The sequence below is a fragment of the Macrobrachium nipponense genome, chromosome 35 (genome assembly GCF_015104395.2).
Source record: "Macrobrachium nipponense isolate FS-2020 chromosome 35, ASM1510439v2, whole genome shotgun sequence".
Classification (NCBI taxonomy): Eukaryota; Metazoa; Arthropoda; class Malacostraca; order Decapoda; family Palaemonidae; genus Macrobrachium; species Macrobrachium nipponense.
The window spans coordinates 46,515,403-46,535,015 of NC_061096.1; the positions used below are offsets into that span (position 1 = coordinate 46,515,403).

Below are 19,613 nucleotides of genomic sequence, written 5' to 3' on the forward strand. Positions count from 1 at the left end.
GCAAACACTCTTGACTCGGAATGAGACTTTGGTATGTAATCTTGACTGAGAGAGAGAGAGAGAGAGAGAGAGAGAGAGAGAGAGAGAGAGAGAGAGCGCATTTTAATTGCTTTCCGTGCCGAAGATGACCCTAACTTCAAGCAAAATATAACCATTATTTTACTGTAAAACTCCATAATAAAAAAAACTACGCCTTATATGAGTTAATCTTATATAATTAATCTTTAAATTTATTATTCGTTCTAATGCCAAAACAAGGTATAATTTACGTCGTTCTTTCAAAATGATTTGTTTTCGAGTTGCTTTGATGTCTGACCCAGCTTGACCCAACAGGATGTGATCATTCTCTTCTGAACTTGTTTGGATAATTATATCACTATGAGTTGGTCTGTACGAAAAAAATGTCTATCATTTCAATTTTATTAATATTAACTCATATTTCATCCAACTACGGAAGCGAACTTGAGTCGGAATTCAGGTGAATTCAAATGAATTCAAATAAAAAAAAAGTCTGCTCAAAGGGGAAATAGTCCTGAATTTATCATCCATTAATATTAAAAAAATAATAAATCTAGTTAAATTTCGACAAGTTTTTATTTTTCGAAATTAAAAGATGGAATATTCATTCCAAAAAACAAACTTGTTGTCCAAATATATTACAAATTAAAACGGTTATCACAACTCAATGCGTATATCTAAACCTTGCCACAAAAGTATATGTATGTATGTGATACATATACTATGTATATATATATATATATATATATATATATATATATAGAGAAGATAGAGAGAGAGAGGGAGAGAGAGAGAGAGAGAGATAGAGAGAGAGAGGGAGGGAGGGAGGGAGGGAGGGAGGGAGAGAGAGAGAGAGAGAGAGAGAGAGAGTCTCAACGCTGATACAATCCCCTTTTGTACTTTATCGTTGACCAAGTATTAGTGCAACTTCCAACAAACCATAGTAAGCAGTCTCGTCCATACGCGGCAACGGTTCACAATGGGACCTAAGACACCCCTACCGCCATTCTGTGGAAATAAACCCCCCCCCCCCCCTCCCCACCCCCCCCCCCTCCAAAAAAAAAAATCCTTCCCTTATTTTACGGCAAAAGACAAGACTAACTTCATCGATCATTCTACGAGCTGACCTGCCCTCTGGGTTCGTGTCGATGATCCGCTAGGGCGAACCTCCTATAGTCCGCTTCATTAAAATGACCTTTATTGGAGTTCTAACTTAAACTATCGTATATATTTTTGAAAGATCTCGTGCTTTTGCGTGAACGATAACTTCGGGGATTTTTTTTTCTTGGTGATGTGTTTACAGAATGTTATGTAATAGAGAGAGAGAGAGAGAGAGAGAGAGAGAGAGAGAGAGAGACTCGTTTGATTTCTGGTACGTTTTCAGAATGTTATGAGAGAGAGAGAGAGAGAGAGAGAGAGAGAGAGAGAGAGAGAGAGAGAGAGAGAGAGAGAAATGCTGCCTCGTTTGATGAATGTAATCCAAAAAAAGTTGCCTAGAAAACTTGTCTTGGTTCTAAATATAAAAGGAATTTGATGATTCATTAAGAAAACCACGTTCTTTATATAAACAATGAAAACAGCATTTATGGTCATTTTTATTCCGTGCCTCATCTAGAATCAATTGGTTAAATAATTTATCTATATAAACTTTAATTGTATTCTAGAAGGTCATGTAAACGTCTCAAGTCCTAATCTCTCTCTCTCTCTCTCTCTCTCTCTCTCCTCTCTCTCTCTCTCTCTATATATATTTATATATATATTTATATATATATATATATATATATATGTTACGCAAAATGTGGATAATTGCCAAATGTGTATATTTTGCAATTAATTTTGCCTATTGTGTACAATTTGCAGGCACCGAGCGCCGCAAATTGTACACATAGGCAAAAATTAATTGCAAAATGTACACAGTTTGGCAATTATCCACATTTTGCGTAACATATATATATATATATATATATATATATATATATATTTATATATATACATTGCTTGCATGTTAAAGAGAGTATCTCTGATGTCATAAAGTCAAAATGACAAATATTGTTTACCTTATACAAAAGCAACAATGATAAAATCATTTCAAAAACTCCTGTTTATACGTACCAGTGATAAAAAAATATCCCTTGATAAATAATGAAACATTATACAAAACCTTTAAATAAGTGAAATCACACTTTCCAATAAGAAAACAAACTTAAGTATTTCACGAGAACTTATTTTCTCACTGGATTCCAAAAATCTCATACGCGCTGTGATTCTGAGAATATTCTTACTAACTGAAGACCAATCTCCCATTCCAGAGAATAAGTATTGCTTCTCATTAATTTCAGGCATGAGAGATAAAGATTCAACATCGCAAAGTGACGCCATTCCATTTCAATTTGAGATAATCAATTGCAAAGGCCACTGATTGCATAACTAAATAACATAAATTTAAATACATCACTAAAAGATGATTAAATGGGTTTTAAATATTCGTGCGCATTATTCACGTCTTTCTAATTCAACAGCATCCGTTCAAGATTTCCCGCGTGAAAAAAATGCGCGCCTAATTATTCTGATAAATGATAGCTAGCTAACTTCCCTCAAAACCTTTCACACACTAAACCATATTTTCCTTTTTTTTTAAAGTACGAATACCCTGCAATAAGTAGAAAAATAAACAAATAACTTTGAATCCCTGAGGACATGAAGCTAAATCCACAAATAAATAAATAAATAAATAAATAAATAAATAAATAAATAAATAAATAAATAAACTACAACCCACGAGGCCATAATGCACGAATATTTACCGCCGTGACTCCAGAGGACAGGTCTGTTGACCTTGGCCAAGAGAAGTGAATAAAAAATAATGCTCGGTCTTAAGCAGAAATCATAAAATTCCACCGACACGCAACGCGCAAACATTAGCAGATCACGGAGAATGCCAGAAGAGCCAGACGGAGCAACCTGGAGCCACTTGGAGCCACTATGAGAACCCCGAGGAGGAGCCAGGATCCAGGAGCTAGCTATTTCACACCCGAGCACGCAACTGTGAGCATTACAGTGTATATAATCAAAGTGTCTTGCACTAAAACGTAGGAGCGTCATGTCACTTTCTGGGAACACAGACGCATGGTCTATCATTTCAGCTGGGAGCTCAATTATTCGGCCGCCTTTAGAAATGATGTCGCAGAGTTGAAGGTCACCAATTCCGGCTTCTAAGACCCCTGCGCTAAAATCTCAGTAAATTACATATTACATGGAGGATCTTATTACTGATTTTTCATCGAATTTATTCATATTCATTCATCTGTTGCGTCGCAAAGTCAATGATCACTCAAATAAGTCGGTTACGATATAATGTCGTAGGGAAAAACTAAAAATGTTTTTGAATCGCCTGCATTTGCAAATGGAGACAAAATCAAAGGTCACTGAAGGCTACTTATTTAAAACTGTTGTATAATCATTATTTCTGAAAGAATCAAACTATTCTTCATAACATTTCTAAATACTTATATAATTCTTTGACTTTTCACAATAGGTGTGGTATAAATAAGTAAGTTTACCATTCAAACCTTTTGGGAAAGTAAAGTTTACCATTCAAACCTGTTGGGTGGGTAAAAAAAAAACCATCTAGGGTTATTTACAACAAAAAATAACATTTCTACCAATATCAAAATGATTTAATATGGAAAAACCGAAATAAAAAGTAAGTTTTACCAAATTTAAAATGATTTAATACGCAAAAAAAAAAACCGCAAACTGCTAGCAATATTGGGCCATTTTTCTTTAAATCTCTACAATTCACTGAAACAATCCTGTGTCAATACAGGACCACAAAAGTGCATATCCTACATATCCTACGATACTGCAGGATACCGTGACTTGAGAATGTAACTCGGGCTATGTAATTTATTCCAGCAAACTCCTGGAAAAATATGAAGGCGCATTACCTGAACTGTTTCTTTTGTTTTCGCGGAAAAAAAATATACTTAGGAGAAAGTAATGAGAAGGATTGAGAGTTTAATCTCCTGTTCATTACGGTTTGTAAATCGCATTTATCAGGCTGAGCGAATTTGGGGCTTAGTAATTCAGGTTTGTTGCAGTTTCGATAATGCTTGCGTTGCATGTGACTGTCTTAACGCGAACAATATTCATTTCAAAGTATTACTTGCTTCTAATAGTTTGATCAATATTAAGACAAGTATACGTAACACAAAATACACATCTACATTCACGTATTAAGACTGCAGTTATAAGAATACTAGACAGTACCCTGGTGACGTCATTTGTCTCCTGGTAGGCATAACTTTGAAAAGGTCAGTTTTGGTAGTTATGTATATATATATATAATATATATATATATATATTATATATATACATATATATATATATATATATATATATATATATATAATATATATATATATATTATATATATATATATATATATATATATATATCATTCTAGTGAACAAGACCACAGCTGATGGTCGAAAGCTATAAGTTCCTGTACAAGAAAAATATTTATTTTAACTACAGAAGGATTTTACATCATTGTGGATTGCATCTCCATAATATATACTATATATATATATATATATATATATATATATAATATATGTATATACACTATATATATATAGTATATATATATATCTATATATATATATCTCATTAAACAGCCTCAGTGGTTGTAGTTGTTGTATTATTGTTGTTGTTTTAGTTGGTGGTATCTGGGCGTTAGAGTAACACGCTATTCTCGTGTTAATTATGTTTGTTTTCCATTTGAATTGTTCTTTGTCGCAGTGTCTTTGTGATGGGAATCGAGGTTACTCCATTTGTTTGGTAGCTAATGTTATATTGATATGTTATAATAATAATAATAATAATTGGTATGATTATCATTATTCTTATCGTTATTCTCCTGTATAAAGTAATGATTATTATTATTATTATTATTATCATTATTAAGTATTTTGTAAGGTCTATGTCAAAATGAATTCATGTTGAAAAAGCCGCATAAGGTAATTAGGTGAAACCCCTTCCTGTGTAAGAATGCAGAGAGAGAGAGAGAGAGAGAGAGAATGCGGAAATAGGTGGGATCAATAAAGGGGGTCTTTTATACAGTCGGTCTTCTCCCTTCTCCCAGCACCACTAGCACAAAGAGAAGAGAAGAGAGAGAGAGAGAGAGAGAGTGGAGAGAGAGAGAGAGGAGCGGCATTCATTATATTGTTCCTCCCTTTTTGAGATCCATAATTTTGTTAGAGAGACAGAGAAGAGAGAGAGCCGAAGTGAGAAGAGAGAGAGAGAGAGAGCGCATTCCCAGATTGTTTCCCTCCATTTTTGACGATCATAATTTTGTTAGAGAGAGAGAGAGAGAGAGAGAGAGAGAGAGAGAGAGAGAGAGAGAGAGAGAGAGAGCGCATTCATTATATTGTTCCTCCATTTTGACGATCATAATTTTGTTAGAGGAGATAGAGAGTTTGAGCGGTTGAGAGAGAGGAGGGAGATGAGAGACGCATTCATTATATTGTTTCCTCCATTTTAACGTCATAATTTTGGTTAGGAGAGGAGAGAGAGAGAGAGATAGAGAGAGAGAGCGCATTCATTATATTTGTTTCCTTTTTACCTCCAATTTTTGAAACGATTCATAATTTTGTTTTAGAAGGAGAGAGAGAAGAGAGAGAGAGAGAGAGAGAGAGAGAGAGAGCATTAATCATTTTGTTCCCCACTCCCCCTTTGAGGATCGTAATTGGGGTCGCCCAATTGTAAAAGGGATGTGATTCATCCCCCCCTCAATGCTTTGCAATTTTGAGAACAAAGACGGGCAATCGACGTGATGGCTTTTAGCTTGATGGAAGCAGAGACCTTATCTTCCAAATATTATATACGTGTATATATATATATATATATATAGATATATATATATATATATATATATATATATATATATATATATTGAGTTATTTGAGTGTTTAATTTTTTATTTAGTTTATATACACGCATATATATATATATATATATAGATATATATATATATATATATATGTGTGTGTGTATGTGTGTGTGTGTGTGTGTGTGTGTGTGTACACATTAATATATAGAATATCAAGATACTAGAGTGTTTCATATTTTATTAAGTTTTATTATTTGTATGTATATTTTTTATTTTTTTTAAATGGAGTCATTATACACACACACACACATACACACACACACACACATATATATATATATATATATATATATATATATATCTATATATGTTATGTATGTATGGTATGTATGTATGTTTGTATGTATATTACATACATAATTAATATAAAATAATATATATATATATATAGTATATTATTATATATATTAATATATATATATATTATATATATAAGATATATATATCATATATATATATATATATAATGGTATCATTACTCTAACGTTGTATTCAAATTCACTACAAATACAAGAATTAGGTTGAATTGAAAGAAACCTTTCGTGTATTTATTGTATACACATCTTCAGAGGATGTATATAAAGTATGTTAACTCACAAGAGAAACAAGGACTATTTCGGCTAATAAGCAGACAAAAGATTAAAAGCAGTTTTAAAACTCGAGTAATTACATTTCTCTTGGCAATTATCAACCTGACCTCCAGGTCACGCATTTAAAAACGTTAATTTTTTTTTTATAGTTTTCAATTATAACTGCTTGACCTCGTATGGAGCGTGACGTCACGAGACAATTGTAAACCTTCGCTATAAGCTGGAACACAGTGGCTATTCTCACGGGAACGGAAATCAATGCTTTTTTATTGTACATACATCACACATTCTTGCGTGTCTTATATATATATATATATATATTATATATATATTAATATATATATATATATATACATACACACACAAACACATATATATACTACATATAAATGTGACAGATAATAAAGATAATAATAATGAAATACAATTACCTATTTAAACAGAAAGTCTACAATTTTCGATGTCTGTACTTTATATGTTAATTTTCAATTTGACTTTCACTTTTCAGCATTAGGTGCCCTTCTAATTTTCCACGCTTTAATTTTCATTACTTGCCTTATTTGTTAGTAATAAATGAAAATTACTAAAATTCACTTCAAGCAGGTGAAAAGTATCATAAATTTACCTTTAAAACCAGTAAACCAGTAAACTATAATGGCAAAGATTTAAATTTTACTTAAGCCATTCGTCCTGTGTTCCTCCGATGTTAAACGATTCTCTATAACTTATGTTCTCTTTAAAACTGATAATCCCAAAAACAGGTGTGATTAGAACAATTACACCTGTTTATGCGATTAATGGTCGAGAGAAAATAACCTTCTTGGCCTCGAGTAACCTACGCCCAGCTGTGTAAAGGACCAAGGTCTGGGGGAAAAAGCTTTCCTTAGACATTGGTAAAGGTAAAGACATATTTTGATATATATCTGTCGATATATAGTGCGGATGTTTTGCTTAAATATCATGGGAAATTGAATCATGCTCGATACGTGGTAAATAGATATTTTTATAATTGTAAAAAGTTTAGGTGGTTAAAGAGAGGGTTTGGTTGAAATACATGAGTCCTCCATCTTTGTTTCGCTCACGTATGAGAGAAAATGGGATTTATATATTATCATTGGGTACCTATAATAATCTATAGGCTCTCTCTCTCTCTCTCTCTCTCTCTCTCTCTCTCTCTCTCTCTCTCTCTCACGCATACACAAACACACACACGCATACACACATATATAAGCCTACATATTAAAATTAAAAGTTATCCTAGATTCTAAACTTGTCTGTGTTTAAGTTACGTTAAAAATACAAGTCACAGGCCTAAACGAGATTTAGGACTAATACAAACTTGAATACATACTAAATAAATAAATAAATAAATAAATAAATAAATAAATAAAAATAAATAAATATATATAAATATATATATATATATATATAATATATATATATATATATATACATATATATTATATATATATATTACAAAATACATACGAGCAATAAACGTCAAAACTTAAAAACATACACGAGCAATAAACGTCAAAACTTAAAAACATACACGAGCAACAAACGTCAAATGAGCCTAACGCCAATATATCGCAAAAATTCGCCACAACTCTGAACAAATCCTTCAACAGACCGATAAAATACCACCCATATTTCTTCTGCTGCTTCTTCCTCTACCTGCAACCGTTAAACCTAGAGGTGAATTATAGAGCTCTAAATGGACCATAAATATTCTCTTCTTCTCTAAAGTAGCTGGAGACACATATAAATGTCACCGAATGGCTGCCATAAACAAAGATTTCTTTGAGAAAATTTAAATGATTTGTTGAAAGGATAAACCTCAGTAAGCCGTGTCCATACTAGGCCGATCGAAAGGTCACCAAAATGTTATATTATGGACCATTAAACCATTAGACCCATACGGAACCGCCATTGCATATTGTTTACGTTTATGATTAGCTGCAAAAATTGCAATGGATTTACGACTGGCTGCAATATAATGTCGAGATAAACTAAAAAAAAAAAAAAAAACTATTGGTTATTCATGTACGTAAGACTGAGGTAAGCCTGGACAAAAAAGTGTGTGTGTGTGTGTGTGTGGAAGATAGATAGATAGATATATAGATAGATGAAATATTTCTAGTAAAATACCACTGAGTCCAAACTATCACTGAAAACCAATTTATAGTTTTTATTATTATATTATTATTATTTTATTATTATTATTATTATTATTATTATTATTATTATTATTATCAATGTATTTGGGAGGCAGACCCTCTCTCAAGCATACTTTATCTAGAGTAATGGCTATCTCAGCAGCGTTACGCTTGCAGAGATTCCTCTGTTTTCCGAATAGCGGCCTTTTCTGTTTAAGTAGCATAGAAAAGACCGCTAATCGGAAAATAGAGAATACTCTCTACAAGCGTAACGGTGCTGAGATAGCCATTACTTTTATTATATTATTATTATTACACTTGAATAAATAATGTTCACCGAATAGATTATCTATATGTATGATAAAAAAAACAAGTACCAGGACGTCTCTCTCTCTGTATCGCATCGTAAACTGACACAGAATACGAAATTTCACTGTGTGCGCATCTGAGAGAGAGAAGAGAGAGAGAGAGAGAGAGAGAGAGAAGAGAGAGAGAGAGCAATAAAGACTTTTTACAACCTGCAATTCTTTGCAGGAGGCTTAATTACTCACGTGCAATAACCATAGTGTTATAGTTCTGTAGAAAGTGAATTCGAGACTATGAGAGAGAAGAGAGAGAGAGAGAGAGAGAGAGAGAGAGAGAGAGAGAGAGAGAGAGAAAGTGTTCTGAATGGATGAGTTGTCCTTCGTATATATGTTTATTTTATGCAAACTTCACTTTTTCTGATGATGATTCATCAGATGAATGAATAAATAAATAGGTAAATAAATAAAAATACGTTATCACAATCATATACATATACACATGTATATATACATATATATATATATATATATATCATATATATATATATATATATATATATTATATATATATATATATAATTACTTCTAAACGTAAAGCAAAACTTTCCAGAAAATATTTACAGTATTGGGCAAATAAAAAAATCGAAATAAATAAAAATATCATCAATATATATATATATATATATAAATATAATATATATGTAAATCGCTTCTATCACAAACGCAATAAATAACGAGAACTGAAACAAAAGATACCGAATAATACATAACAACAAAATCAAACGGGAAATAATGTTTAGAAGTTACGACGGGAAAACGTTCAGAAGTTACGGTGAGAAAATGTTTAGAAGTTACGGGGAAAATGTCTATAAGTTATGGGGGTGGGGGGGAATGTTTAGAAGTTAAAGGAAAAAATGCTTAGAAGTTACGGAAAAAGTAATGTTTAGAATTTGAATAAAAACCTGAAGTTACGGAAAAAGTAATATTTAGAATTTGAATAAAAACCTAACTTCAATTTCCTTTTGACATCCAAAACATGGAATCAAGGGAGTTAAACATTGATTACCTGCCCTACACCGGAAGTAATTACCTCTCAGGTGAGTCCCTCAGTGTCCAGGGAAATTAACATTTCCAATTTCAGCTGGATTCTAATGAGAGAGAGAGAGAGAGAGAGAGAGAGAGAGAGAGAGAGAGAGAGAGAGAGAGTTACAAGGACTAACAAGGGTTAGGATGTCTCAAAGTTTATTAGTCCATCCGAGGAGACATTATGCGCTCACTTATCTCTAGGAGCTGGTTTTGCTATTCATTTAGTGTCCTAATTATTATGTCTAGATGTCTTTCAAACTCTTTCATACTGTTGCTGTTTAGAGAGAGAGAGTTGTAGTACTAGCAATTAGGATGAGGTGAGAGAGAGAGAGAGAGAGAGAGAGAGAGAGAGAGAGAGAGAGAGAGAATTGTGATGTCTGGCACTTACAAACAGATTTCAGATTTTGACCATGAATACGCATCTGGCCAAGTCGCAAGAACAACAATTACATCAACAACAAACACAAATACCGCAAGAATAACCACTTCTCAAGCTATAACAGAACAAGGCGCGATCCGACCTCCAGCTTACTCTGGACACGTGTAAGATTTTCCCCTCACGCGTAAGTTGTAAACATTATATTTCTAACTTAACATAAATCAAAATGTGCTAAAATCAACGAACATATAGAGCCTGTTCACCAACGAGAAAGATTAAAATAAATACGCTATATTTCGTTTGAAATCATTTTCTGTACTGTTTAACATGCTCATTATTTATTTTTTTCCATTTTCTTTCTAATAAATATATCATAAATATCATATCCTAAAATCCCTGTACTTTAACTAAACGCAAAACGCCTTTCTAGGTTTCTCCATAGACCTTTCCTACCTCACCAGTAAGAACAACAACAACAAAAAAGTAGTTTGTAGGCTTCCTCCACGAGTAAGCAAAAAAATTTAAAAATTTAGGCTTACTCTGCGAGTAAGGGAAAATGGAAAACTTTAAGTACAGTACCCCATCGACCAACTGCCCAATAACTTCCAATATGGACCTCATTGCTTAGATTTTGCGTTACCTTCATAGACTGAACTTTGTCTGTTCACTCAAGCCTGTAATTCTTTAAAAATTGGACACTGTACAGAATAACACCGACAGCAATCAGAAAATATCTGAGCAGCCATACAAAGACACAGTTTTCAGTAACACCTGTCAGTAGACATACAGCAGACATGTATAGCCTAAAGATGTAGAAAACAGCCTCTACTGTATTAAATGAAATAACGGTCTGTATTCTTGAGGTCATTGGCAACAGATTATGTCACAACTTCCACACTAAATAAAAAGAAAATGAACCAAATGAAAAACTTGTGTACCAATATCTACACCGACACAAGGTGACATTTGTCATTAAATGGTTATATCTCCAAAACAATGCCCCAGAAATTCAAGAAAAAACCCAAGCAGTGCCAAGATCTCATGATCACCAAAAAAAATAAAGTGCACTAAATCATCGAAGACAAGCAACGGCCACTTCCGTATTTGTACCCAAAACAGAGAGAAAAAAACTCAAAGCCCCTTTTAATACACCTAAATAAATCTGTAAAACATCGCAACACACAGTCAGGAAAATCGTAAGCAGTGGACATATCCCATGATCTAAAAAAAATATAACTTTACCAAGAAAAAGAAATAGAAAAAAATCAAAGCACCTTAAACATACCTTAAATAAATCTGTAAAACAACACGACACACAATAAGGAAAAACATACATAAGCAGTGTAATGATGATACCATGATCTCAAAAAAACCCTACTTTCAGGAAACGACGAAAAAAACTCATACCCTTTGATACCTTAAATAAAACTGCAAAACAACACGACGCACAATAAGGAAAACCCTTAGCAGTGTAATGATGCCATGATCTAAAATAAATAAACAAATAAATAAAACTCTACAATACCAAAAAAACTAGAAAAAAAAATACTCACTTATCGAGGATGTCGTTCTGCAGACCCCGAAGCTTTTCTATCACTGGTTGGACCCCCAACATCAGGAACTCGTACCTCAGGTGTAATCGGAACTCTAAGGAGTCCTCACCAGGACCCCATCGGATGATGGCGTTGATGAAGGACATAAGGGCAATCTTGAGGGCCAGTTCGTCCACGTAGTTGCCCCAGGATCTGTCTAGGTCGACTATGAGGGTCTGGATAGGAGAGGGGAAAAAATGAAGGACTTTAGGATAAGATTTTTGTCAAGTTTGGTACAGATGTGATGGATTTGAAGTCTCTCGTGGGCAGGGATTTAAAATTCGTGGTATTATGAGGTTAAAAGTGTAATTGTGGGATGACGCGTAGTTAAATCTTCATCGACTTGGGTATTATTAACTTAACACGAAAATCTAATATTAAAGTGAATTTGAAATAAGATGTGATGGATATGAACTCTCTCGTGGGCCGGAATTTAAAACTGGTGGTAGTATGAAGCTAAAACTTTTTATGTGGAAAACTGTAGTTGAATCGTCATATACCACTACACCATTAACTCAATGTTAAAAATGAATTTAACCTACAGATAATCCCAGTGACCCTTCAAGTTAGATACATCTCTGATTTTTTTACAGAAATCAACAACCATTCATAAAATTTATTCCCTCTACAAGTAAATTAATTTGTTTTCTTACTACAAAGACAAGATTTAGACAATGGCAGTTCCTCCCCCATTTCTCTCAGAACCAGATGTTGTATTCATTTGCACAGACAGTATTGGAACCATCATTTTATTTACATGTCTCTGGAACTTTATAAACTATGCTACAGGACAGTACTGCAGTATCATTCCATATAATCCTGTTCAGGAGTCTACTACAAAAAGATACAAAACAAACTGTACTCTTATGTAATGTAATTCTACAATACTGCAGTTTTATTCTACGTAATCCTATTTAGAAATACTCTATGATTACATACAGAAAAAACTTTACTTTCATGTATTGTAATGTCAAGCAAGCTTATTCAGGTCCTATAGTTTTATTCCACGAATTCCTAGTTAGGAGCTTCCAACAGTAAAATAGCAACAAAACCTATAGCAACAATAATAATCTAATTTTTCCAACGATAACAAAAATCTCCCCACTTCAAGACTGCAAAGACAATACAAAAGAATACTGTATTTTTCCCACATAATCATATTTGGGAGTCTACCACAATAAAAGACAAAACAAAACTATAATTTCTTGTACTTTAATTCTGTATACTACTATAGGTCCTATACTTCACAAAATATAAAACTACAAAAATCTCCCAACTTCAGACCTACAAAGACATAATACAAAATAAGACAGTAGATTTATTCCATAATATCCTTTTAAATATGTAACAAAACAGTGATTTTATGTACTATATTTATACAATACTAGTTTTATTCCATACAATCCCATTACTACAGTAAAATACAGAGCAAAACTGTACTTTCACGTAGAGTAATGTAATGTAATTCTTTTCAGGTCCTGTAGTTTTATTCCATATAATTCTATTTAGGAGTCTACTATAGTTAAATACAAAACAAATCTTTACGGGCCCTGTACTTCCCGATACAAATGCTACAAAAAAATCATAAATAAAATTTTACATATTAGAACAAAATCTCCATTCCATATCCTCACCTGGAACCTGGTCCTCTCGCAGGCGTACTTCTGGAAGTGGAGCATGGATTCCAGCACTTTCTTGTGACCTCCTGGAAGCAGGCACACGCCTCCGAGGATTTCCAGGACCATCGTCTTGGTCTTGAGGTTCTCCGAACTCAGGCTTTGTGATATGACGTTCATGCACGTCGGGTGGGCCAGAATGTGCTTGCGGCCGTTCTGTTTTTGGGTAAAAAAAGTAAGATGAAATTGAGCTCGTTTTTCAGTAAATGAAATTACGTTGGTTTTCCAGTAAAGGGGTAAGATGAAACTAAGTTGGTTTTTCAGTAAAGGAGTAAGATGAAAATAATTTGGCTTTTCAGTACAGTGGGTAAGATGAAACTAAGTTGGTTTTTCAGTAAAGGGGGTAAGATAATTAAGTTGGTTTTTCAGAAAAGGGGATAGCGTGAAATTAAGTTGATTTTTCAGTAAAGAGGTAAGATGAAGTTAAGTTGGTTTTTCAGTAAAGGGGTAAGATGAAATCAAGTTGGTTTTTCAGTAAAGGGGTAAGATGAAATTAAGTTGGTTTTTCATTGGATTTTGCATAAATGATTTAATCTGTATGTGCCATTGGTTTCTTGTTTTTTTTGTTAATGGCATTGAGAGATACTATGTATGTGTCATTAATGTTTTTAAGATGGAATTCATTTGTTTTTAAATTATGTTACGGAATTATTTATTATGCAGGCGTTAACAATGACTTGATTTTTATTGATATTACAGAAAGGAATGATTCTATAAATTATAATGCTTTTTTTTACTGGTGTTACGGCAACAATTTATTCTAAAAGTGCTGCTGACATATTTTACTGATTTTACAGAAATTACTTTTTAAAACCTACAGATTTTTTTACTGATGTTGCTGAAAGAATTTAGTCTAAAGACGTCATTAATGTTCAGAGGCTTAACTTATGAAGACTTTTTGTGGTTTTAATCTACTGTACTTGGCATGACTCAGAATGGGAAACAAAATAAAAATATTGTCACACTCAAGTTGCTATAATATCTATTAAACAATAAATAATCCTAATCAAAATCCATTTTAGGGTATATTTAACTTTACTTCAGCGTGATTGAGAGATTAATTTAAATACACAAAACTGAAACAAAAGAAAAAAATGGAAACAATTATCGAAGTCCAGACATAAAATATTTAAGAAACATATACAATATATAAACTAAGCCAAATCACAAACTTGACACAAGAAAAAAAAACTTCCAAAAACCTTCCAAAAACTCACAGAGTTATTCATAAGCGCCTTAACGCAGGCTATGACCTGCGTATGTATACTGGACTGGAAGGTGGTGTCGTCCATCCGCGTCAGGAACAGCAGGAGGGCTTTCAGGCCTCCAGCCTCCATGAACTCGTTGACGAAGGTGTTGCTTTGGGTGGCCAGGGCAGTCTTCAAGCCCTCCGTGTACTTGAGCCATGAATGTTGCTGGTATTGGTCAGAAGGAACTGTCAGTTCAGAGTATTCTTCCAGCTTGACCACGTACGCCTCTGGACGTTCGATTTTCTGGAAGGGAGATTGGGCTCGGTTATTCTGTCTCAAATAATTTCGTAACATGGCAGTCCTTAACTTCAACTTTAACAGATGCTGTAGATGCTACAAACAAGTGATTCTGGTTGTTGATTTATAAGTTTGAAACCACTCTAGTAATCCCGTGGTATTATTTACACTAAATCTTATGAATTTTACTATATTTTTATAAATATTTTTTTAACAAATTACCATTAAGTCTAAAGTACAAATGTGTTAAGAAATATAGTTTTCAAGTATAAAGATTATTACAAATCTCTTTAATCTTGAAATAGAAATCGTATTCAATATTGCCTGAGCCTAAACAAAAACACAGGAAAATGACTAGGCTCTAAACTTCAATGCAATGAAAAACATTCTTCCAAAAAATCAGAATAAAGTAGTTTATACGTTACTTCCTCGCTCTTTACGACTAGAAATATTCTTGAGATGAATGGTAATTTGTATCCTATTATTAACAAATAATCTTTCGTTTAGCAAAACAGAAGTTTTTCTTAAGATGTAAGGTCAAATATAATCTTTATTGACACATTTCTCTTATGATTAGCTGAATGCAGTTCCTTAAAGTACAAGCCAAGCAACATTATTTACGCATATATTTCCCTCACGAAGACGAAAGCCATTCCAGAGAATGTACAGTACACATCACAAATTTAGACTTTCATCCTATGACTGCTGCAACAGTTTCATCACTGAGTAAGTTGCAATGCTTTCGAAGTAGAGGCGTAAGGAAACTCAAAATGACAAAGCATATACAACAAATCTCGCGTCCCAAGAACCTTTTCATAAGAGGCGTTCTATCTCAATGACAATGTCAAATCTCCGTTCTCACAATTCGGCAAAAGTTCCCACGTAACTTCTCTCAATTTCCAGGACCAGTTGCAATATCGTTACGCAAACTCAAGCATGGTTTTGGGAAGTTACAAATCAATTCTTTCTCTCCTTTTTTTTTTTTTTTTTTTTTTTTTGAGAATCTGTAGGAACAACTTGCAAGATTATATTGCGGTGTTTATGCAACAACGCCGCCCCTTTTGCGGAAGTAAGAGGAAGTCACAGCTATCAATTGTGCATAAGTAAGTAGTCTGCAAGATTATTGCATGCAATACAGTACATCCACTTTGGACATAATAAGACTGATTGGGACTTCCGTACCAACCAACCAACCGACCGAGACGGTACAGAAATATTCCTCAGCTTATGCAAACAAATTAAAATATATATATATATATATACATATATATACATATATATATATATATATATATATATATATTATATATATGATATATTATATATATATATATATATATATATATATATATATAGACTTGTTGATATGTACTCCTTCAAACGATCTTACTCTTGTCAGAAGCTTAAATCTTCAAGATTCCACGGGCTTAATTGGTTGCCCATTGTGGACTTCTGTATTAGACCCATCCAACGGACCGAGAAGATACTGAAATAATCCTCAGCTTATGCAAAGAAATATATAAAAATTACAGATGACTCGGAATCAACTTTCTTTCCCACCATCTCCTTCCTACCGGAAGGATGTAAATCTCGTCATGCAAAAGTCACTAGAACGTGAGAAATGAATAAAACGTGGAACATTTCCCTCCAGACAAGCGGTTGATTGTGAAAATAATGAGATTCCTCGTTATTTAGTGGACTACCAAAGTAAGTCATTTCTCTAGGGAAGTAAGTGCGGGATTCGTCGTCTCTTCCGATGTATATTCTTATTTCTTAATATTTTCTTTTAATTTCTTTAAATCCTACCGAGGGAGCCTATACAGTGAGGATTAAAGAGTTAATCCTACAGCGTCTATATAACCAGACACTTTTGTGCCAGGGTTCAATCCTATCAAAGAATTATACACCCAAATGTTTTATAGACTTAATCCTACAGTGCCTATGCAAACAGAAGCTTTGGCGCCAGGGTTAAATCCTAACGAAGGAGTTTACACTGTAAGGATTGAAGACTTAATCCTTCAGTGTCCATATGAACTGGAGTTTTGGTGCCGTGGGTAAATTCCATCGAAGATTCCAACACTGTAAGGATTAGACTTAATCCTAGAGCGTCTATATAAACTTTGATGATTTATAGACTAAATCCTACAGTGTTTATTTAAACAGAGATTTGTGAAAAAGTACTATATTTTCCCAACATCAACCTGAATCCTTCATTGTTTAAATCCTAGTATCTATATATAAGCATAATCTTTGGGGTTATGGTTAAATCCTATCAAAGGATCTAACTCTGTAAGGATTAGAGATTTAATCCTTCAGTGCTTACATAAGCAGAGACTTGTAACAAAATCCTACATAATACAATCATCAGAATCCTGAATCCTACATCGTATAAATCCTATGTCTATATGAACAAAAGTTTTGGGGCTGTGGTTAAATCCTATCGAAGGACCTCCCATTGTAAGGATTAGAGACTTAATTCTACAGTGCTTAGATAAACAGAGACTTGTAGCAAAATGCTATATTATGCAGACATCAGAATCCTGAATCCTACATTGTTGAAACCCTAGTGTCTAATAAACAGAAGCTCTGGGGCTGTGGCTAAAATGTACTACTTATGCAGACATTATGTAAACATCATAATCTTGAATCCTACATTGTTTAAACCCTAGTGTCTAATAAACAGAAGCTCTGGGGCTGTGGTTAAAATGTCCTACTTATGCAGACATTATAATCCTGAATCCTACATTGTTTAAACCCTAGTGTCTAATAAACAGAAGCTCTGGGGCTGTGGTTAAAATATCCTACTTATGCAGACATTATGCAGCCATCAGAATCCTGAATCCTACATTGTTTAAACCCTAGTGTCTAATAAACAGAAGCTCTGGGGCTGTGGTTAAAATGTCCTACTTATGCAGACATTATAATCCTGAATCCTACATTGTTTAAACCCTAGTGTCTAATAAACAGAAGCTCTGGGGCTGTGGTTAAAATATCCTACTTATGCAGACATTATGCAGCCATCAGAATCCTGAATCCTACATTGTTTAAACCCTAGTGTCTAATAAATAGAAGCTCTGGGGCTGTGGTTAAAATGTCCTACTTATGCAGACATCAGAATCCTGAATCCTACATTGTTCGATGCATGAATAGGATTGAATCCTAAGTCGATAGATACCTTGTTGGTACTCTGAAGCGTGTGGTAGTCGTAAAGGAGCTGAAGTTGCTTTTCGGGTGGAAAATTGAGGATTCCATTCTTCTGCGTCGCCGTCAAGTCCAACTCGTCCTGAAAGAAATTCAGTAGTGAGGTCTTGCGATGTGAAGTTTTATTTTTTATCATTGATTATATAATTTCTTATTTTCATAGGTAATATACGATTAGGATTTTCAAATTGGACTCGATTTTTCAATTGCTGTTGATATAAATTTTTCTATTTTTCAAGAAATTTTATAACAGGATTGTCAAAATTAAATCTATTAAATTAAATCAATTGATGTTTTTCTACCTTTTTTCACATTTTCAAAGAAATTCTGCAACAGTATTCTGAAACTCCGGCCTTTTTTCTCATTTTTATGTGCAGTTTTAACTTCTCAGTTGTCTTTAAACATGAAATGAGGACATGTCAACACCTAAACTCCCATCAATCATCAGACTTCTAAATATTTCAATTACTGGCATCGTTTATCGAAAAATGTACAATATAACTTAAATCACACTGATCTAAATCAGCCTAAACCAACAAATCACTTAAATAACACCTTCCCCCTTAAAAAAAATTCTCTAGAATTAACACAAAAATGGCGTCGGAAACCAAAACACTGACTTACCAACAACTCTGTGACCTTCGTCTGCAGTTCTTCGGGTTCCAAATCGTCCGCCATGTTGGGTGGTGGCGCCATTTGAACCATCTGTGGCTGCTCGGACACGACATGCTCGATTTGGGGGGGCTCTGACCCCTTCTGATTATGAAAAAGAATAAAATGAGTTAACAGAGTTAAGTGTTAGAGGACAGAGTATCTTGCTGTTATTGGTGTCACAGGTACAAACTTTATATATATAGATATATATAGGTATTGAAGGATATATAATATTATTATAATTGTACGATATAGTATATGTATATATATACCTTTGCAACTGCTCTATCATGATTAAGAAAACTACGATATTGTATTAGTAGTACTAGCCGTATTTCTAACTGCAACAATGCAACGGCTCTCCCGTGACTACGAAATAACAACAATACGGACGAAGTCCAAAGAGTAAGGAATACAGAAGAAGAAGAAGCTTCAAGATTTTCGTCATCTTGATTCGTCTCTGAAGCCTGAAGTTTACATTCGGTCAAAAGACCTGCTTATATAACACCATCA

At 33.6% G+C, this 19,613-nt stretch overlaps 1 protein-coding gene across 1 annotated transcript in view; it reads right to left on the bottom strand.

Moving 5' to 3' along the window:
- Positions 1–19,613, bottom strand: part of LOC135208738 (disheveled-associated activator of morphogenesis 2-like) — a 174,941-nt gene that overhangs the window by 57,249 nt on the left and 98,079 nt on the right. Inside the window, 5 exon segments of the mRNA XM_064241229.1 lie at positions 12,044–12,258; positions 13,717–13,914; positions 14,976–15,251; positions 18,421–18,528; positions 19,071–19,202. Coding sequence (XP_064097299.1) covers positions 12,044–12,258; positions 13,717–13,914; positions 14,976–15,251; positions 18,421–18,528; positions 19,071–19,202 — 929 coding nt within the window.